This window comes from Haliotis cracherodii, unplaced genomic scaffold, assembly GCF_022045235.1.
Source record: "Haliotis cracherodii isolate W230 unplaced genomic scaffold, xgHalCrac1.p SCAF_8, whole genome shotgun sequence".
NCBI classification, from domain to species: Eukaryota; Metazoa; Mollusca; class Gastropoda; order Lepetellida; family Haliotidae; genus Haliotis; species Haliotis cracherodii.
Window position 1 is genome coordinate 30867306 of NW_027266341.1, and position 18113 is coordinate 30885418.

At 41.8% G+C, this 18113-nt stretch overlaps 1 protein-coding gene across 1 annotated transcript in view; it reads right to left on the reverse strand.

Moving 5' to 3' along the window:
• Nucleotides 1-11340: 11340 nt before the first annotated feature.
• Nucleotides 11341-18113, reverse strand: part of LOC139450172 (protein dachsous-like) — a 110477-nt gene continuing 103704 nt past the window's right edge. Inside the window, exons 17-19 of the mRNA XM_071231850.1 lie at nucleotides 17555-17696; nucleotides 16338-16509; nucleotides 11341-15773 (exon numbers count right to left, since the gene is read on the reverse strand). Coding sequence (XP_071087951.1) covers nucleotides 13181-15773; nucleotides 16338-16509; nucleotides 17555-17696 — 2907 coding nt within the window. The 3' untranslated portion in view covers nucleotides 11341-13180. The remainder of the gene's footprint in view (nucleotides 15774-16337; nucleotides 16510-17554; nucleotides 17697-18113) is intronic.

The following is an 18113-nucleotide window of genomic DNA, read 5'->3' on the forward strand; positions in this document are numbered from 1 at the left end:
CAGCGTAGTCTCACAATAAATGGAATAATTATGTATGAAATAAGGCATATGACTGGAAATGTAGCTTTTAACAAAGATTTTTCGCCTACAGCAATTACTGCACATAGTTTATTACGTGCATATTATCACCATTTCTTGTAAAAAACATTTTTGTAGAACCGCGTATATATTTACCAAAGACATTACTGTGGAACCGCGTATGTACTTACTAAATATATTACTGCGCAATGATGATGAATGCACTAGAAACGGTGCAGAATTAACGTGCTTTCATTGAATGTGTCACTGACTGAATAGTGGATAGATGCACGTTTCGTTTACTAAGTGAGAAGTTACAAATTTTCGCACTGGATTTTAGGAACCCATCAAGTCAACTGCACACATACACCGTCCTCTCGCGCAGACAAGTTTCAGTCGGACCAGTGATGTCATAATCAAAGATTTGGTATGATGATGGTAATACACATGATGAAGCATATCAAGTCCGTTTATGTATGTATATGCCTTTGAAGCTGTTCAGGTTTGGTCATTAGGCTCATATTTATGAGCTTTATCAAATTTAAGGTGATCAAAGAAAACAAGATTGTCTCATTTTAGTGAGAACCCATTCAGATAAATGATCAACGCTTTATATTCTGCAGCAACATATCGGCCAGTGATGTAAGTAATTGTGCCGATTGTGATAAACCAGTGTCCAATAGGTTACACCCGGTCAGATCTGTGCCCCGAGGCTATAACGAGTCCACTCGGGGCAGCTCTGGTCATTTCGCAACCTACATCACACCACAGTACTTCATGCATGTAAATCGTAACCGCCGTTTTCGAAGACCGGGTATTTTAGGCTTATAGAATGGATATATTTTATTTGCAGAAAAAGAAGAACAAAACACTCCTAATATTTTATATACAGTATTGTGTTGTGTTAAAAGTGACAGTTGTGTGAACGAAACTGTGGTTACAATATGGATGCCTCCCGTATCAGTATTCAGACGAGTAGCTGCGAAATCGAATCTTTATGGCATTCACCGCGTTTACAATTAGATATACTTGTTTACCCATAGCTGGAAATGGATAAGTGAGCGTTAAACAAGAATGAAACTTGTCGCTGACATTCCGAACAAGTCACGCCTCCATAATACTCATAAAACGTCGGATGTTGATTTACATCTGGCTTCACACAATCCGTCAGAGTGCAAAGTTAGGAATATCGTGGACATGTTTTGACCCACTTTTTCCCAAACCATTTACCTTTGTGTAGTCAGACCTTTCTTTTTTCTAAAACACGAAGTGCGTTGTTACTTAAGTAGACCCTTGAAGACCTGGGGTAGAATAGATCTTCAGAAACCCATGCTTGTCGTTGTTGTTCATCGCACTCAGCAATATGCCAGTTATATGACGACAGACTGTAAATTTTCAAGTCTGGACCAGACAATCAAGTGATGGATATTGTGAGCAACGACCAACGCCGTCGGGGTTCGAGGACAGGATACAGTCACAGACCCTGATACCCCGATCTATTTGGTCTCTCAGACCACCATAGGTCCCTGGGGATCTACTCTGACACGGAATCCCTTCAGGAAACATTCATAGGTAAATAATTGAACTTTTATTCAAAGGTAAATTATTTGGCAAATCAGCATCGGACAACTTTGAACTTACAGCAGACAATAAGCCGTTGGATAGTAAACGCATACGATGCTACGATTTCACAGCTACGAGGCGAGAAAAGTCGCCGATACCAGATTCGACCAGATAAGAAGCAACCCAAACAAGAAGGGGACGAGATGTTTTTGCCAAGAAGCGCCTGTAAAATATATTCATTCTCATTGCGTATTGCCCAACATGTTCTTAATGTCCGCTGTCCCCCTGCTGTGCTGCCAATGAAGACATTTAGTCCCAGAAAAAACTGATCTTATTTAAAAATATATATTGAACAAAATAAAAACTATCCAACTACTAAAGTATTCCCACGAGCTGAGGCAATCTAGACTTGGCAAATCATTCTAGACTTGAGTTGGACTCCTTTTATATTTATTCTTTACGGACTGGGTGACAGTGAGTGAGTGAGTTGGGTTTAACGCTGCTTTTAACAGTATTCCAGTTATACCACGGCGTGTCAGCTTAATGTGGGAGGAAAGCCCGAAGTGATGCAGGTCTCAGACGTTTACCACTTCGGTGAAACCCACGAGCACGGGTGTGGTGCTGACAAACCTAGAAACATAATCGGGGCTAAAAACCGGGATTCGAACCCACAATCATAGGTTTCGTGCCCATGGGACGCAACTCTGCAAAGCGAATCGCGGCGCCTCAGACGACTGGGCCACCCGTGCCCCCCACTCGGTGACAGACGGCGGTCAATGCAGTAAAATAACCAGTACTCGAAATGCTATACATCTCCTGCCACAATAAGTCACTCTTCAACATATTCCCATCCAGTATACCAAAGGGGTGGGGTGTAAACAATCTGTTCCCCCAAAAGCTGGAATAATATAATTTCTTCTCAATTGTATTATTTTTGTTTGTTTGATTTTTTAAGCCGCACTTAGCAGATTCCAGCTATATGGTGGCGGTCTGTAAATAATTGAGTCTGGACCAGACAATCCAGTGATTTACATCATGAGCTTCGATCCACGCAATCGGGATGCGATGACATGCATCAACCAAGTCAGCGAGCCTGACCACCTGATTCCGTTAGTCGCCTCTTACGACAAGCATGGTGGCCTTTTAAGACAAGCATGGGTTTCTGAAGACCTATTCCACCACGGATCTTCACGGGTCCTCAGTCGTATTAAACAAAACATGGAATCCATCATTTGAATGTCTTATGAGAAAAACTGTAATTTGGCCTCTCCTTTCTGAAAAAAACATTTTGTTGGTCTTGAAGCGCTGTGGTATGTGGTGAAGGTATGTCCAGACGTGCATTCCGTTACAAGATAATCATCACATGATTACAGCATAATGCCTGTAGCCATACCCCGCCCCCTGGGGCAGTGTATGTAACACACATGCCCATGCGAACAGGGCTTGAAATTCAGGTGAAAATAAATGACGTTTTTGCTTTTAAACATGGTCTTAAAATGTAATTCTGTTTGAAGACGGCACAGTAGTAGTAGTAGTAGTAGTAGTAGTAGTAGTAGTAGTAGTAGTAGTAGTAGTAGTAGTAGTAGTAGTAGTTGTTGTTGTTGTTGTAGCAGTAGTAGTAATAGTAGTAGCAGGAGTAGTTTTTGTAGCAGCAGCAGTAGTAATAGCAGCAACGGCAGCAGAAGCAGCAGCGGTAGTAGTAGTTGTTGTTGTTGTTGTAGTTGAAGTAATTCTCAGCGAAAAGCAATGAAAATATTTTCTTCAGGTGCATATTTCTAAACGATCATATAACCGCATTCGATGATAAAAGAATACAATTTTTTTTATTTTTAGCGTAGGTCTATGGACACAAAAAATATTTAAACGTGACAGAGAGAGCCTTCGTGTATATATGTATATGAGACGAGTTCTGTCCAGCATTCCATTGTTCTCAGTACATAAACACGTCATATTTGTAATTGCAATTACCTACTCAACTTTAACCCCCAGATAACCCACAAACAACTTGCCCTGTACGGGGGAACCACACAATGCACGAGGACTTCGTGGGAACCGAGTAACGAGATAATTGGTGTAATCCCCCCCCCCGCGAGGTTTAGAGCACAGTTACATCAGGGTGAGATAACAAGCGATTTATCACCAACGATGGGGCGGTCTGTGCAGATCTTCTAGAGATAATGACAAGTTGTTTACATATCTGTTGATAGCATAATGTCAGAAGTGTCTGGGATAGACATGATAGCATCACGTGACACCCCCCTGAGGTATCGCGCGAGCTGTGAAGCTACCCATCGTCCTGGACGTTGCTAGGATACTGTTTAATGCGCTGTACCTCACTTGTTTGTTTGTTTGTTTGTTTGACGCCGACATATTCCAGCTGTTTGGCGGTGTCCACTAAATAGTAGAGTCTTGCCAGACAATCCAGTGATATTTTGAGCAACGCGCAACGCCTTTGGGGAGCGATGACACACTATTCAACAAGTCAGGAGCCTGAACACCCGATTTAATGACAAGAATGGGTTGCTTGGGACCTATTTGACTAACATTTCATTTTTCCAAGGCAGTATTACAGCCACACAACTCATACAGGGTTACATACACATTTGTTTTCTAATCATTAGTTCGAATTGAGGGTGACAGTCGGATTCCTGTTTTCAGGAGCATTTTACGAGCGCTTCATTATACCTGTTATTGTTTGAGAAAGTGCTAGTTAAAGTGACGTTGGCCGTAGCCTTGAACACTGCTGTGGAGCCTCCACACATGAACACGGCGATGATCACAAACCACGAGTTCGCGGCGAATCTTGGATTCAAACCTAAGCTCCTCGCAGCGATATCCCGTTCACGGAGCTCTCTATACCAACGAAGGTGTTACGCGAATTATGACGCCGGTTCAGACTCGAGCCAGTTTGGGTTGGTTGGTTGGTTGGTTGGTTTGTTGTTAATCGCCACGCTCAGCATTCCAGCTATATGACGGCGGTCTGTAAATAATTGAGTCTGGACCTGAGAATCCAGTGAGTGACATCATGAGCATCGATCCACACAATTGGGATCGATGACATGTATCAACCGAGCCTGACCGCCCGATCCCGTTAGTCGACACTTATGACAAGCATAGTCGCCTTACCACTTGAGACTGTTAGTTCCTACAAATATCTGGGTTCAATGTTTTGTTGTTTAACGCCGCATTCAGCAATATTACAGCTATATGACGGCGGTCTGTAAATAATCGAGTCTTGATCAGACAATCCAGTGATTGATGTCATGAGCATCAATCCACGCAATTGGAATATCGAACCTGACCACCCGATCCCGATAGTTGCCACTTACGACAAGCATATTCGCCTTTTACGGCAAGCATGGGTAGCTGAAGACCAATTCTACCCCGGATATTCACGGGTTTAATGATAACTCCTAAGCTAAATAGGGCTTCAGCTTTGAATACCCTTGCAGAACAGCCAAGTAAAGCACTGTATACTATTAAAATGCTTGTGTGTAAATACAATATATGTGCAAATAATGCCTTTCAAATGAATGACACTAATAAAGAGTACCGATATTGTTGTATGGTAGTGATTTCTTGGGATACATTCAAAGGGGAAAAGTAGAAATTGTACATAAAACGTTTGTAAATGTGTTTTAAATATAGGTTATTGCATACCAAATGTTGTTCCACATGGTGAGTGTGGCATATATGCACTCTGTACAAAATGTTATGTCATGTGAATTAAATATTGGTTGCGTGTTTGCGAAATTTGCTGTTTAGTTACGGCTTCGGGCATGTTTGGATATCCCAGAGAGTTGGTAAATTATTTATCTTTGTTCTGAAACAACGTGTTCTTGATTGAGCTAAACAAAAATGTCATTCACTTCTCATAGATAAACGATCACTTGTATTTTATTCAACCATGAATACAGAACTTCTGTTTGAATCGTGTACACAAAATATTAATGTAGTTAATTACAGAAACGCCTGGTTAAAAGTTAGAAATGGATATTCTACATTTGGTGTTTAAATCGAACATGAGGGTAAATGTGATGCTGGTGATGAAGACTCTCTCTGCTCGCACTGTAAATGTCTAGCAGATGAAGAACGTGTTTTGTAAGTGTCCTATACCGATGCACGAGCCACTGTGAAGTTTTAACAAACCAAGCCCACGATATGTCTATAATTAAAGAATATCTGTCATCTGTGTGTGTGTATATATATATATATATATAGATAGATAGATAGATAGATAGATAGATAGATAGGTAGGTGCTGATATACCTAGAAACGTGATCGGGATGAACCGGGATTCGAACCCACAATCAGTGGTTTCTGGCGTGCCCAAGGGACGCAACTCTGCACAGCGAATCGCGGCGCTTCAGACGACTGGGCCACCTGCGCCCCCTTTTAATACTAAAACTGAAATGTAATGCATATGTAAGTGTAGTGTAACCATGATGCACGTGCAATGTAATATGATTGTATAACATACGTGTATGTAATCATCTCTTACCTCGGGAAAATGGTATGTAATATGGGTCATATGGCCTTGAAAACAATAAACTGAACTGAACTTTGACCAGGCTGATCGTTTGGCACAACATAACATGTTTCCGCAGATCCTCCACAGCAATGACCAATGAGTTACCTCCCTTGGACTATGACTGTATATAAACCGCAGACTCGCGACCATTCCCTGACAAACGACAACACTATACACTGTACCTGTATGTCCAGGACCCACCGATCCCAGGGGGTCCGGACCCAACTAGGTTTCTTGTGAAACCTTTAACCTCGGGTTCTGCCTTCAATGTTGAAATACAGTTCATGCTGTCATTTCAAAACAAAAGAAAATTCACCTCCTATATCTTCTCTGTGAAGGAATATCCGAATAACAAACGACTGATTAATAACGACCAGATGCACATACACTTATCTCGCCTTAGAGTAAAATACTGGCTTCTTATTGGTTGAAGAGCCTTCAATGAATCGGAACACACCGTTGGTAACTTGCTGATCTTACATAAGTATCGGTAATGAACCGATGTTTATCCGAATGCATTAGATAAAGGGAAGTAATTCGGTTCGTTTGCGTCGTCTGCTACGAGTTTTGCTTACTCGGTGAAACTGCAGATATATACAGGCTCTAATACTGGGAACATCACACCATATACCCCACGAGATAGGTTGACAACGTACATTACCCTGGCTTGAATTGATGGATTGGGTTTTTTTTAAAATAGGAAATTAAAAACGTGTACAGGCATTTGTATAGCGAAAGCGATTCTCAAAGAAGATAACGGATATAGTGTCGATGAACAGCTCTTTTCCGAATGAGCAATAATTCTTTTTAAAAATCATATAGGTCGGAATCGCCATGTCGCCATTCTTGCCTCTCGGGAGAACTAGGATTTGTTTGTTTGTTTGTTGTTTAACGCCGCACTCAGTAATATACCAGCTATATATGACGGCAGCCTGTCAATAATCGAGTCTCGACCAGACAATCCAGTGATTGATATCATGAGCATCGACGCACGCTTTGTGGATCGATGTCATGCTTCAACCAAGTCAGCGACCCTGACCACCCGTCCCCTTGGCCGCTTTTTACGACAAGCACAGTCGCCTTTGGGAGAACTAGGAATAACGCCTTGGCGAAAGTCCGCGCTGTAAGTAACACACTAACTGTCGTGGTAGAGCATGCCTGGCACTGAATACCCTAGACAAACGTGAGGTGCAAAATTCTTGACATGGAACGTTGGCACTTTCGTTAACTCTTGTCAGCTCTGAAATTGAGATTAAATATTTAACCGAGTTAGCTCAAGATTTAGAGTACGCTATGACAGTTGATCTTTGCTCTTGGCTGTCATTATCATGAAGAAGTAATTATCTCTATAAGGGTAATTTCCCACGGGGGGACGACATGTCATGTTCGTGCAGCTCCCGAGGTACATTTACCATTGACACTGAAACAGCAACTTACATTCTTATTATTTGATTATTTGATGTTCGTAACGTCCTTCGCCGATACAACTAATCTACTACCGATGCTAATGCCATACCAAACACTACTACAACTACTGCTACTACAGCTAATGCTAATGTTAAAGCTAGTGATACTGTTTTGCTACAAGTTCTGCTACTGAGATACCATGCCGCAGTTTAACATGATAACCCCACTCAGACATATACTGACTTCGAGTCCTTGTTTTATCCCCTTAATGCCAGGCAGGGTAACAACATGTACCATCTTGGGACATCTAAAGATTGGTAGGACGCGACCGCAGATCTAACACCGACCTTCCGTTCTCCAAAGAGACGCTCTATCCACTGCACCAAGCATCCGATCCGTTGTCAGCGTTCAATACTGCTTCTTCACTAAAACTAATCATTAACTGTGGATCGTAAAGATATTATCACATTCATATATGCCTCCAGAGACGAAATATATTTTTTATTTATTAAAAAAAAAATGTATGGCCTCTATCCTACTAATTGTTCAGGAATTGCTCTCGTTCTAGCTCCGGGAGAACAAAAAATATCTCACCTCGTCTCGTAAAATCAGTGCGACACACCCACACACACGTAATACTCTCTAAGCACACTAACTAACACTGCCAGAGCAGAACTTTGTATTACTTCTCAATCGTAAAACATTATTTCACCTCGGGGTGTATGAAGCAAATGTCACCGAGTTCCAAGTATACAGCTCCTCTTGACAAATCGATCATGTTCCACCATAACAGGATTAGCTGTCCTCCCCATTAGCTATCCTCTCCATCCTCCGCGAGGCCTCACTCTCCGTCCACTGCTCGGCGATTTCTACTTCTGTGCGTAATTCAAGGACTGATATTTCACTGCACTGGTGTGTGGTTTAGATATGCTACACTTTTCTCCTATTACATAAAATATCATAGAATATAGACTGAAGGGACTCGCTGTCCGGAAGAAGGGTTTGATCTCGGGGATAGATTGTTTCCATGCAGGGAATGAACTGGCCGACTGTCCCTGATCAAACCGAGTCGACGAAGCGGGAGACATATTTTTATGGCATCTGATCTGCTTTCGTACATTTGTTACTTATGGGATTTTTTACTGCATTTGTTTCTTTGGGCAATAATCGTCGTAGAAAACCATTGGATGTAAAATGATGGGTTGCACATAAACTCAGTTTTTCAATAAGATATATTTGAACTAACCCGTTCTGAAACTTATTTGTTGGGCGTGTTAAAACATTTATATTCCTTATGCTATGTATTGTGGTGGATGTAAATAGAGTACATTTGCAATTTGCAATGACGCATAATGATCATATGTCGCATAATACAGTAAACTACGTTTATAACGAACTGACCAATACAACGAACTTATTTTTAGTCCCGGCCATTTGATATATATATATATATGCTTACTACGGTCATTACGAACTAAAATTAGTGGTCCGTTTGCGTTCGTTATAACCGTAGTTTTCTTACTTTATTGAAGGTTTGTACGTATCTGAAGTCATATTGTGGTCACGGGTGGCCCAGTCGTCTGAGGCGCTGCATTTCGCTGTACAGAGTTGCGTCCCATGGGAATTGTTTCAACGTTGTCGGCACCATACCCATGCTCGTGGGTTTCCCCAAAGTGGTACACGTTAATGACCTGCATCACTTCGGGATTTCCTCCCACATTAAGCCGACATGCACTGATAAAACGCTTTGGAATACTATTAAAAGCTGCGTGCAGTGTGTTTTTGTGTTGTTTAACGCAGCACTGAGTAATATTTTTCCATGCGAACGGAGCTAATATTCCGGTAAAAATAAATGTTTTTTTGCTTCTAACTATGATTGTAATAATTTTCTCCAAGATTATTATTTAACAAAATACGTTTTCAATCGACCTATTTGACTGACTATTTACAGGTGCATGTGCGTGTGGTTTTGAAGTTTAACGTGGCACACAGTACTTAAGTTATAACGACAACGGCCTGTAAATAATCTAGTCTGGACCAGAGAATCCAATGTTTGATAATGTGAGCAACGAGGGGGGGGTGGGGGGGGGGTGGGGGGGTGGGGGGAAGGGTCCTGGATTCCAACAACGGTCAGCGGATCCTTACACATTAAGGGGACATAACTGCATGGCCAATTCAAGCCTCATTGGAACCAGCGTGACCCGATGCATATAGCAAAAACGAGGATGAGGATTCTGCTAAAGCTTCATCAGATGTGTGAAGAGAGTGTGTGAGCAACACCCAAGCAAGCACGAACCTCACTTTTTTTTAAATGCCTCTTTCGGCCTTTGCATGTCAACGTATTGATTCACTGTGTGTTGTTCTTGCCCGCATTCCCCTCAACGTAAATTGCATACACGCGCAGCTTCTTTGAGAGACATCTCTGTGACAAGTAACGGGAAGTCCCTATTTATTTTTCCTTGCACAATCATGAGGCTACATACATGCTGTGCGTTATTCATCAGTCAAATCAATTTTATTTTGTTTTGAAGCAGTTTTAAATACATCTTAATAATGGGCATGTAAAGGTATCTTTGCCTCAGAACCAGGTAGGGGGCAAGGTGGGCCAGTTGTCAAGAGGGCCACGATTCGTTGTGCAGAGTTGCGCCCTTTGGGCATGCTTGAAACATGTAAATGTGAGTGAGTTGGGTTTAACGCTGCTTTTAACAGTATTCCAGTTATATCACGGCGTGTCAGCTTAATGTGGGAGGAAAGCTCGAAGTGATGCAGGTCTCAGACGTTTACCAGTTCGGTGAAACCCACGAGCACGGGTATGGTGCTGACAAACCTAGAAACATAATCGGGGCAATCCGGGATTCGAATCCACAATCATAGGTTTCTGGCGTGCCTAAGGGATGCGTATGACTGTTTCGTGATTATATCATGACTGATTTGTTGGTTTCGCATAGTTATAAGGACAGATAACGTTGTCTCATTATTGAAGGTGGGGTGTCTTCATTGTAGCCAAGGAACAGGTTATAACTGATCTGGGAAGTTAGATCACTGAATGTAACCCATTCGTAGACTGAGGTGAGGTGAAATGGGGTTTATTGCACTTGTGTAGCAACCTGCATGCACGTGTGTGTGTGGCTGCTTGTACAAGTCCGTACTATTGCCGAGTTTATAGAAAGCACACCCGAGATTCGTCACAGACACAGTAAACTGGCTTCAAGATGACCAGTCCTTGTTTTAGACCTTAAATGCCGAGCGTCAGACAGGGTAACAAAAACTACCACCCCGGACCTTCCACTCTCCAGGCCGACACTCTACCACTAGACCACAGAGGCGGTGCCCATAGACTGAGTGGACGAAGGTTTCAACAGGCAGATAGAGCTTCATTGGTGAAGGTCATGAGGCATTTCTGACCTGGGCCCACTTGCACAAAGCGATCTTAGCACTACAACTATTGTAAGCCTATGTTAAAGGATGGGAGTTACAATCATCTTAGCGCTAAGATCGCTTTGTGCAAGTGTACTGCCTTTCAAGATGACTTTAGAATGAGTGAGTAAATGTTTGGCCAGCTGCTAATGGGAACTGAGAGCTGTCTGTGTAAGAAACAGCTCAGCCATATTCACCATCCGCAATCTTTCAGCCAGTCTTCATTTATCAGTATTTTAACCTGTTACCAATCATCAGTATGACACCCAATCAGCAATATTTCAGCCACACATCAATCAGCAATATTTCAGCCAGTCAACATTCAGCAATATTTAAGGCAGTCCTCAATCAGCAATATTTCAGCAATACTTAAAAAATCACAAAACAATAAGATCTTTCTTGACATTTTATTGCAAAGTATCCTTTACTAGTTTTTGCCTCTAACTTCATATTTTGATTGCGGACGTCACAAAGTGACACATACAAAAAAACTGTATATTATTTACAAGCTTAACAAAACATTAATATCTCAGTTTAGCTCGCACATAAAAATAAATATGCAAACTCACAAATAAGTAAACATTGCATTTACACTGTACAAAATGAATACAGATGAAGATATGTATTTAGCTGATTACAGGCAATAAGATGGGCTTTCATATATCCTACTTCACACACTCATGCACAATGATCAGCTCCAATGATGGCATGTATGTTATGGAATCTATAATCATCAATAATCCTCCATCTTCTAATTAATTAACATCAAGTCTTGCTTACTGTTTTCTAAAATTCATTGAAGTTAAATCCATATCAAGTATAGTTGATGACTGTTGTGTCTATGTGATCGGACTGAGCTGATTGACCTCATCGGAGTTATTGGAGTCTGTCCTACACAATGGTTACAGGTTTCAGTGTCATGGCACCGATTGCATAGAAACACAAAATTAAAAATTAAAATATGTGTTACTAAAATTTCATAAACCATAAAAAATGCACAAGAATGTCTTATTTTTCATATCGAACATGACGTGGGGCAAATTAAAATCATATTTTCCAGATTTGAATTCCTCTTTGAGCCCAGCTTCCTAACATTGCCGTGGACCTAAAAGTATGATTCAGACAACCAAAAATTTGACAAATTCATTTTGACCATAAAGGACAATGAGCGACTGTAAAAGACTGAGTGACAAACAAACAGGGAAAACACGGAGACCATTATTCAAGTGTGATAACCGTGTATTTGACTAATAATTAGACACAACTGTTAACTATACTTGTATGGAGTGAATGATTACCAAGAAAGTTTTCCTTAATACAAAAGCATCACAGATTACTTTAACTTGATTTACTTGATGATTTATGAATTCTTAACAGTTGATGAGAAATGAATTGTAAAATTGACAGCACTGGTAAGACTGTTTGCATAGTACTTCTCTGGCCCTAACTGATCCTGGATTCTGGAATTAATGGCGATGCTGATAATGAAATAGACAACTTTTCCTGTAAAGGAAGGAAGAAAGGATTGTGTTCAGGGAGGGGAAGAGTTTAAAATAACGTCTCCTGGCATGTCTGGAATGTGAGTGATCAGAAGACGAACAAACACCTATATGCCAGCGTCAACAATTCTAAAATAAACAAACAAGATAAAATTTACCAGATGTCTATTTCATAGTCAGGTATCTTTGGTGTGTTCATGTCAATGTAAAATGCAGATGCAGCAGTTTGGCATAATTTACTTAAAAACCTCGTTTGAATGGTTCTATCTGGTAACTACATTCATGCTTGTACCATTCACACTCTGTACACTGTTACGATTCCTTTATATATCTACAAGACATGGATTTGTTAAATATGCAGCAAGCATGACACTTTAAATAATCTCATTGTTAATGTACACTTGCTTCTAATGATGTCAGGCTAACCATACTAAAATATTCAATGACTTATATACACAGATGATCTACAAAAATAGACACTTTACCAATACGTCAGCAAGCAGGCACATCGCACTGCTGAATGGTTGAACATGCATCCTTGTTACTATGGCAACATCAGAAACAATGGTCCACATTTGCATAATTATTTCACTGTTTGTCCATAATGCTGATAGCACGTCATAACAACACGGACAACTAGATGCTTGCAACCATGTCAATTGGAAAGGTCTCTTATCACAATCATTCATAAAATATCCATACGGTTTCATAAAATCAATTCATTCATATAGTTCAATGTCACGGTTCATATCCGGAACTCTTGTTCCGACTCTGAAGAAGCGCTCATCGCAAGCCGGATATTTTGTTTTGAGACACCTTTTCCTGGAGTATTATGTCCGGAACTATGCGCAGACCCGTGAGCACTAACAACTGGAGAGGGGGAGCCCGTTGCCAGGGGAGACAGGGAGGGGGTAAAAGAGGGGGTGAGCGCTGGTGATGTGACACTTGAGTCGTAGCTTATTGGCGAGCGGGGTAGGCTTGGCATTGAAGTGTTCATGGTGCTAGCTCTGGCTGAAGGGATGCCACGGGATGAACTACCGGAAGATGTGTGACTAGGGCGAGGGGCAAAGGCTTTTGGTGGTGCATTAGTAATCATGGGTGGTGGCACCATCTTGACCTTAGGGGTCAGCTGTGTGTTTATATGTCTCTGAGGAACTGTCCGCACTGGAGGTTTCCTCGGCTGAACATTATCATCTTTTAATTTGGCAATTTCAGCAAACACATGAGCAAGGGGTTGGTACTGTGGCCCCCAATTGAGGAGATAGTCCCAGTTATAAGACCCACTATATTCTTCTTCACTATTGATAACACTAGAAAGAGAGCCAGCGTGTTGAGTTTCTGGCTCATGGAAGCCCAAGTCTTTGTTTCTATCGATCATGGCAACCTCTTCGTCGGTCTCCATGTCGGTCATCTTATCATAGTCACTGTGACCCATGTCTACATTCCCCTCGCCACCACCTTCATCGGAAAACTGATGCATGCTTTCCACGGAATGAGCAATTTGATGGGCTTTGGGTTTCGGTTTTCCAATCTTTGTAGAGTCTATACCTAATTTGGCTAAATATTCTTGGTGGTTTTGTACTGACGGCTCAGAGAGGGTATCGTCATCCTGTTGAATCCCTGAATCCGGCATCTGTTTGCGCCGCATGAATGTCTGTGAGCTCTGAAGCTGTGTGTTGGAATTGATCATCCTTATTTCTTCATCTTCCTCCTCTTCAGCCGAGCCCCGCCCACTGGAGGCAGAATGTGATTGGTCGGATATATCGGAGCTTGTCACATTTGATGCATCCGGTCCGAAGTGCAGATGTTCTTTGTAAGGAGGAGGTCCACCATTGATATGAGGCCGCATGGCAGGAGGAGGTGTAAAACTAAATGCAGCACTGTCAACATTTTCGTTGGGGTCATGAGGGGGACGCTTGTTGCGCCGTCGTCTACTGCTCACAAGACATATTATAACAATGATGGTGGCCAGCAGGACCAACACACTCACCACAATGATCATGGCAATGGCTACTTTACTCATTCCATCAACAAGAGGCTGGGGAACATACACACATCCTTCACAATCTCGATCGATAGCAACCTCCACTCTTGAGGTGGATTCCAGCGAATCCTCCCTCCCTGACCACGCCCTGATAATCAGAGGCGTGGAATCACCTGTCAATGCACGCTTCCGTCTTTGTGAAGGTGCATCTTCATGGAATGACCGTTTCACAGTAATGTTCCCAGTTGTTGGGTTGATCTCGAAATAGTCATCCGAGTATTCAATCATGTACACCACTTTCCCCGCGTTCCCTCCATCCTGGTCAGTGGCGCTGACCTGTCCGACATAGTCACCACGTCGAGCACTACCCGTCACATTAAAATTGTAACGCTCTTTAAAGAACTTGGGCACATACTCATCGACATCCAAAACCTTCACTGTCACACCAACAACACTTGTGTACTGAGGGTCTTGTACCTTGATGTGGAAAGAGTAGGAATTCCGGGCCTCGTAGTCAAACTCTGATCTGGTTAGGATGTGTCCCGTCTTGCTATTGATGGAGAAGTGGCCAGCATCGGAACTGTTTTGGAGGATGCTGTAAGTGAGGATGCCATACATCCCACCATCCCCATCATTGGCTTGAGCTTGGAACACTGTAGTGTTCGGGGGCATATTTTCCTTCACACATTCGTTGTAAGGTGAAATGGGAAATTCAGGCTGAAACTCATTCACATCCGACACATTAATCTGAATTGTAACAAATGCTGACAACCGCGGCTGGTCTGGCAGACACCTCGTACAATCCACTGCTCTGACAATAAGTCGGTGGGATTTATGGCTCTCGTAATCCAGGTGAGCCCCGGGCATGATAAACAAGCTGCCGTTAGTTCCATGAATATGGAAAATGCCTTCGTTGTTTCCAGATGTAATAGTGTACTGTATCTCAGCATGAAGACCTTCGTCAGCATCGTCAGCAGCTACATGTTTAAACACCTTCTCAGGTGGGGTATTCTCAGGGAGAGGAACATGGTATATGTTGTCCGTCTCATGGAAACGAGGTGGATTATCATTCTCATCCTCAACAATGATCTTCACAGGCACGGATGAACTCTTCGGCGGATGGCCGCGGTCCGTGGCAACAGCTGTGAGATTATACTGGGAGACATTTTCTCGATTGGCCTGGCTCATGAGGAAGATCTGGCCGGTCTTTCTTCGAATTTGGAAAGTATTGGCTCCCTCACCGATAAGTTTGTAGTTAACGTTGTCATCACGATGTATGTGAGTGATGTCTCTGTCGATGGCTCTCACATAAAGGATGGACTCGCCTCTGACACTGAATTCACTGATGTTGACTCTGGAGAAAGAAGCAAAGTATTCAATGACACAGTCTTATGGAACTTCTTTGTAGTGTATCTAGTGGATGAAAGACAGAATGTTAACTAATTTACACTTCAATATTACAGCTAAATCAGGTTTGTAAATGCAGTTTCCTAAAGTCGATTTGCAATTTGACTGGGGTACCTGTATATTCAGATGGAACAGTCATATTGTTTGTTATTTATTGCACTCAGCAATGTTCCAGCTATATGACATAGGGAAGAGAATTTATGGACGTCAACTTCTTTATAATGAGGAACACAATGTTTCCGAGTATATACTTACTCCTTCATCATGTGACATTGGTCTGTAAATAATCAAGTCTGGACCAGACAATCCACTGATTAACAGCATGAGCATCAATCTATGCAATTGGGGTGCAATGACATGCAACTACCACATTAGCAAGCCTGACCACACAAATCAGTTTGTTGCTTCTTATGACAAGCATGGAATGCTGAAAATTAATTCTAACCCAGATCTTTATGGGCAAGGGGAAACAACATTACGCATCCTAAACATGAGTGTCATGACTACGTACTCATAGCTGGTCTGTTCAAACTGTGGACTGTATTTGTTGATGTCAGTGATCTGGATGTGGACTGCCACCATGTCGGACAGAGTCGGGGAGCCGCCATCTTGTGCGATAACCACAAGCTCAATGATGGAGGAAAACGCCTCGTAGGTCAGCGACTTGTTGGTGTAGATTGTACCTGCACAGAAACAGAGATATGGTCAAAACACAGGGTCGTTATTTCTTGGGAAGAGTGAGCAAGAATGGCTTTCCATCATGTCATAAGAATTACAAAAACACATTGTGGGTGGGCAAGTGAATGAGGGTAGGGGGGTTAGTGCAGTGTTCTAAAGACATCTGGGTTCATCAGCCGGAAATAAAAGAGATCAGTGAGACCACCTCATCTGTTTCATAATCAGATCCACGCACAAAGAGAGACAAGAAAAACACTCCACAAGATTGTAGTCAGTGAGTATGGTTTTATGCTGCTTTTTAGCAGTGTTCCAACAATATCACGGCAGGGGACACCTGAAAATGGGCTTCACACCTTGTACCTGTGTGTGACGAGCAAACGCTTTAACCAATAGCCCATTCCACCTCGCCCCACCCCCAACAAGACTGCACAAGTAGGGTGACTTCAACTTGCCAATAGTCAATTTTCCCTTCATGTCAAGCAATATTCCAGCCGCTCCAGCCTTTGGTACATTTCCCAACAAGAGGAACAATCAGGTTTGCTCTTTCTATGAGTGAGTGAGCAGATATGGTTTTACGCCGCTATTAACAATATTCCAGCAATACCACGGCAGAGGACACCTGTCAACTCTTGCTCAAAAGTTGTTTGATCACTGTTACACAATAATGCCTTATTAAAGCTTTCAAAAATTTCTATTTCTATGTTTATGATAGTTGGAATCGTACAATGGACACTGCTTTGAGCAGAGATTTCTTATGATTATGGAAAAGGTTTTGTAGTTTTTATTTATTATTATGATTATGATTATTATTATTATTATTATGTGCAACCCACATATACAGGTATAGGATCATAATGTGGGCAAATCTGGGATTCGAACCCAGGACCAGAGAAACACTGAACTGCCGAGTTCATGCTTCTTACATTGTTTCCATGTGAGGAACAAGTCGGAATATATGCAGAGACTTGACCCTTAAATAACTTCCAACTAAAGAATCAAGTAGGTGATTAAACAGTCCAAAATATCCCCAGTCAAACCATCCATTTTTACCTGTGTTTGAGTTGATGTAAAAGCTGTTGTTAAAGTTGGAGCGGAGACTGTAGCTGATGACCTTGTTGACCCCCGAGTCGGCGTCGGTGGCATTGACGGTGATCACAGATCTGCCTGGGGGTGTGGCCTCCTCTAGTGCCACCTTGTAGAGAGAAATCCCATTAGTTGACACAAGGAACACTTCATTCAGTCATATATGTTATATCACAAATATAGACTTCCTTCAACTGTGAACACGGACATGATTAAATCATATAATCTGCAATTAGGTAACCATTTGCTGGTCAGATATCTTGACTGAAGGTATATGTCAATCTTTTCACTTTAATCTCTGCATGTACAGTTGAAAGAAAACAATTTGGGATTTTCTTAGATAAATGCATTTAAAGTACAAAAAGTAGATCAGTTAACTGAATTATAGTAATAATTGAGTTAGTCCCTAAAAAGTTCTCTAAAATGTCAATATGTCACAAGAATGTATAACAAATATTGACTTCCTTCAAATGTGAACACGGACATGATTAAATCATTCAATCTGCAATTAGGTAACCATTTGCTG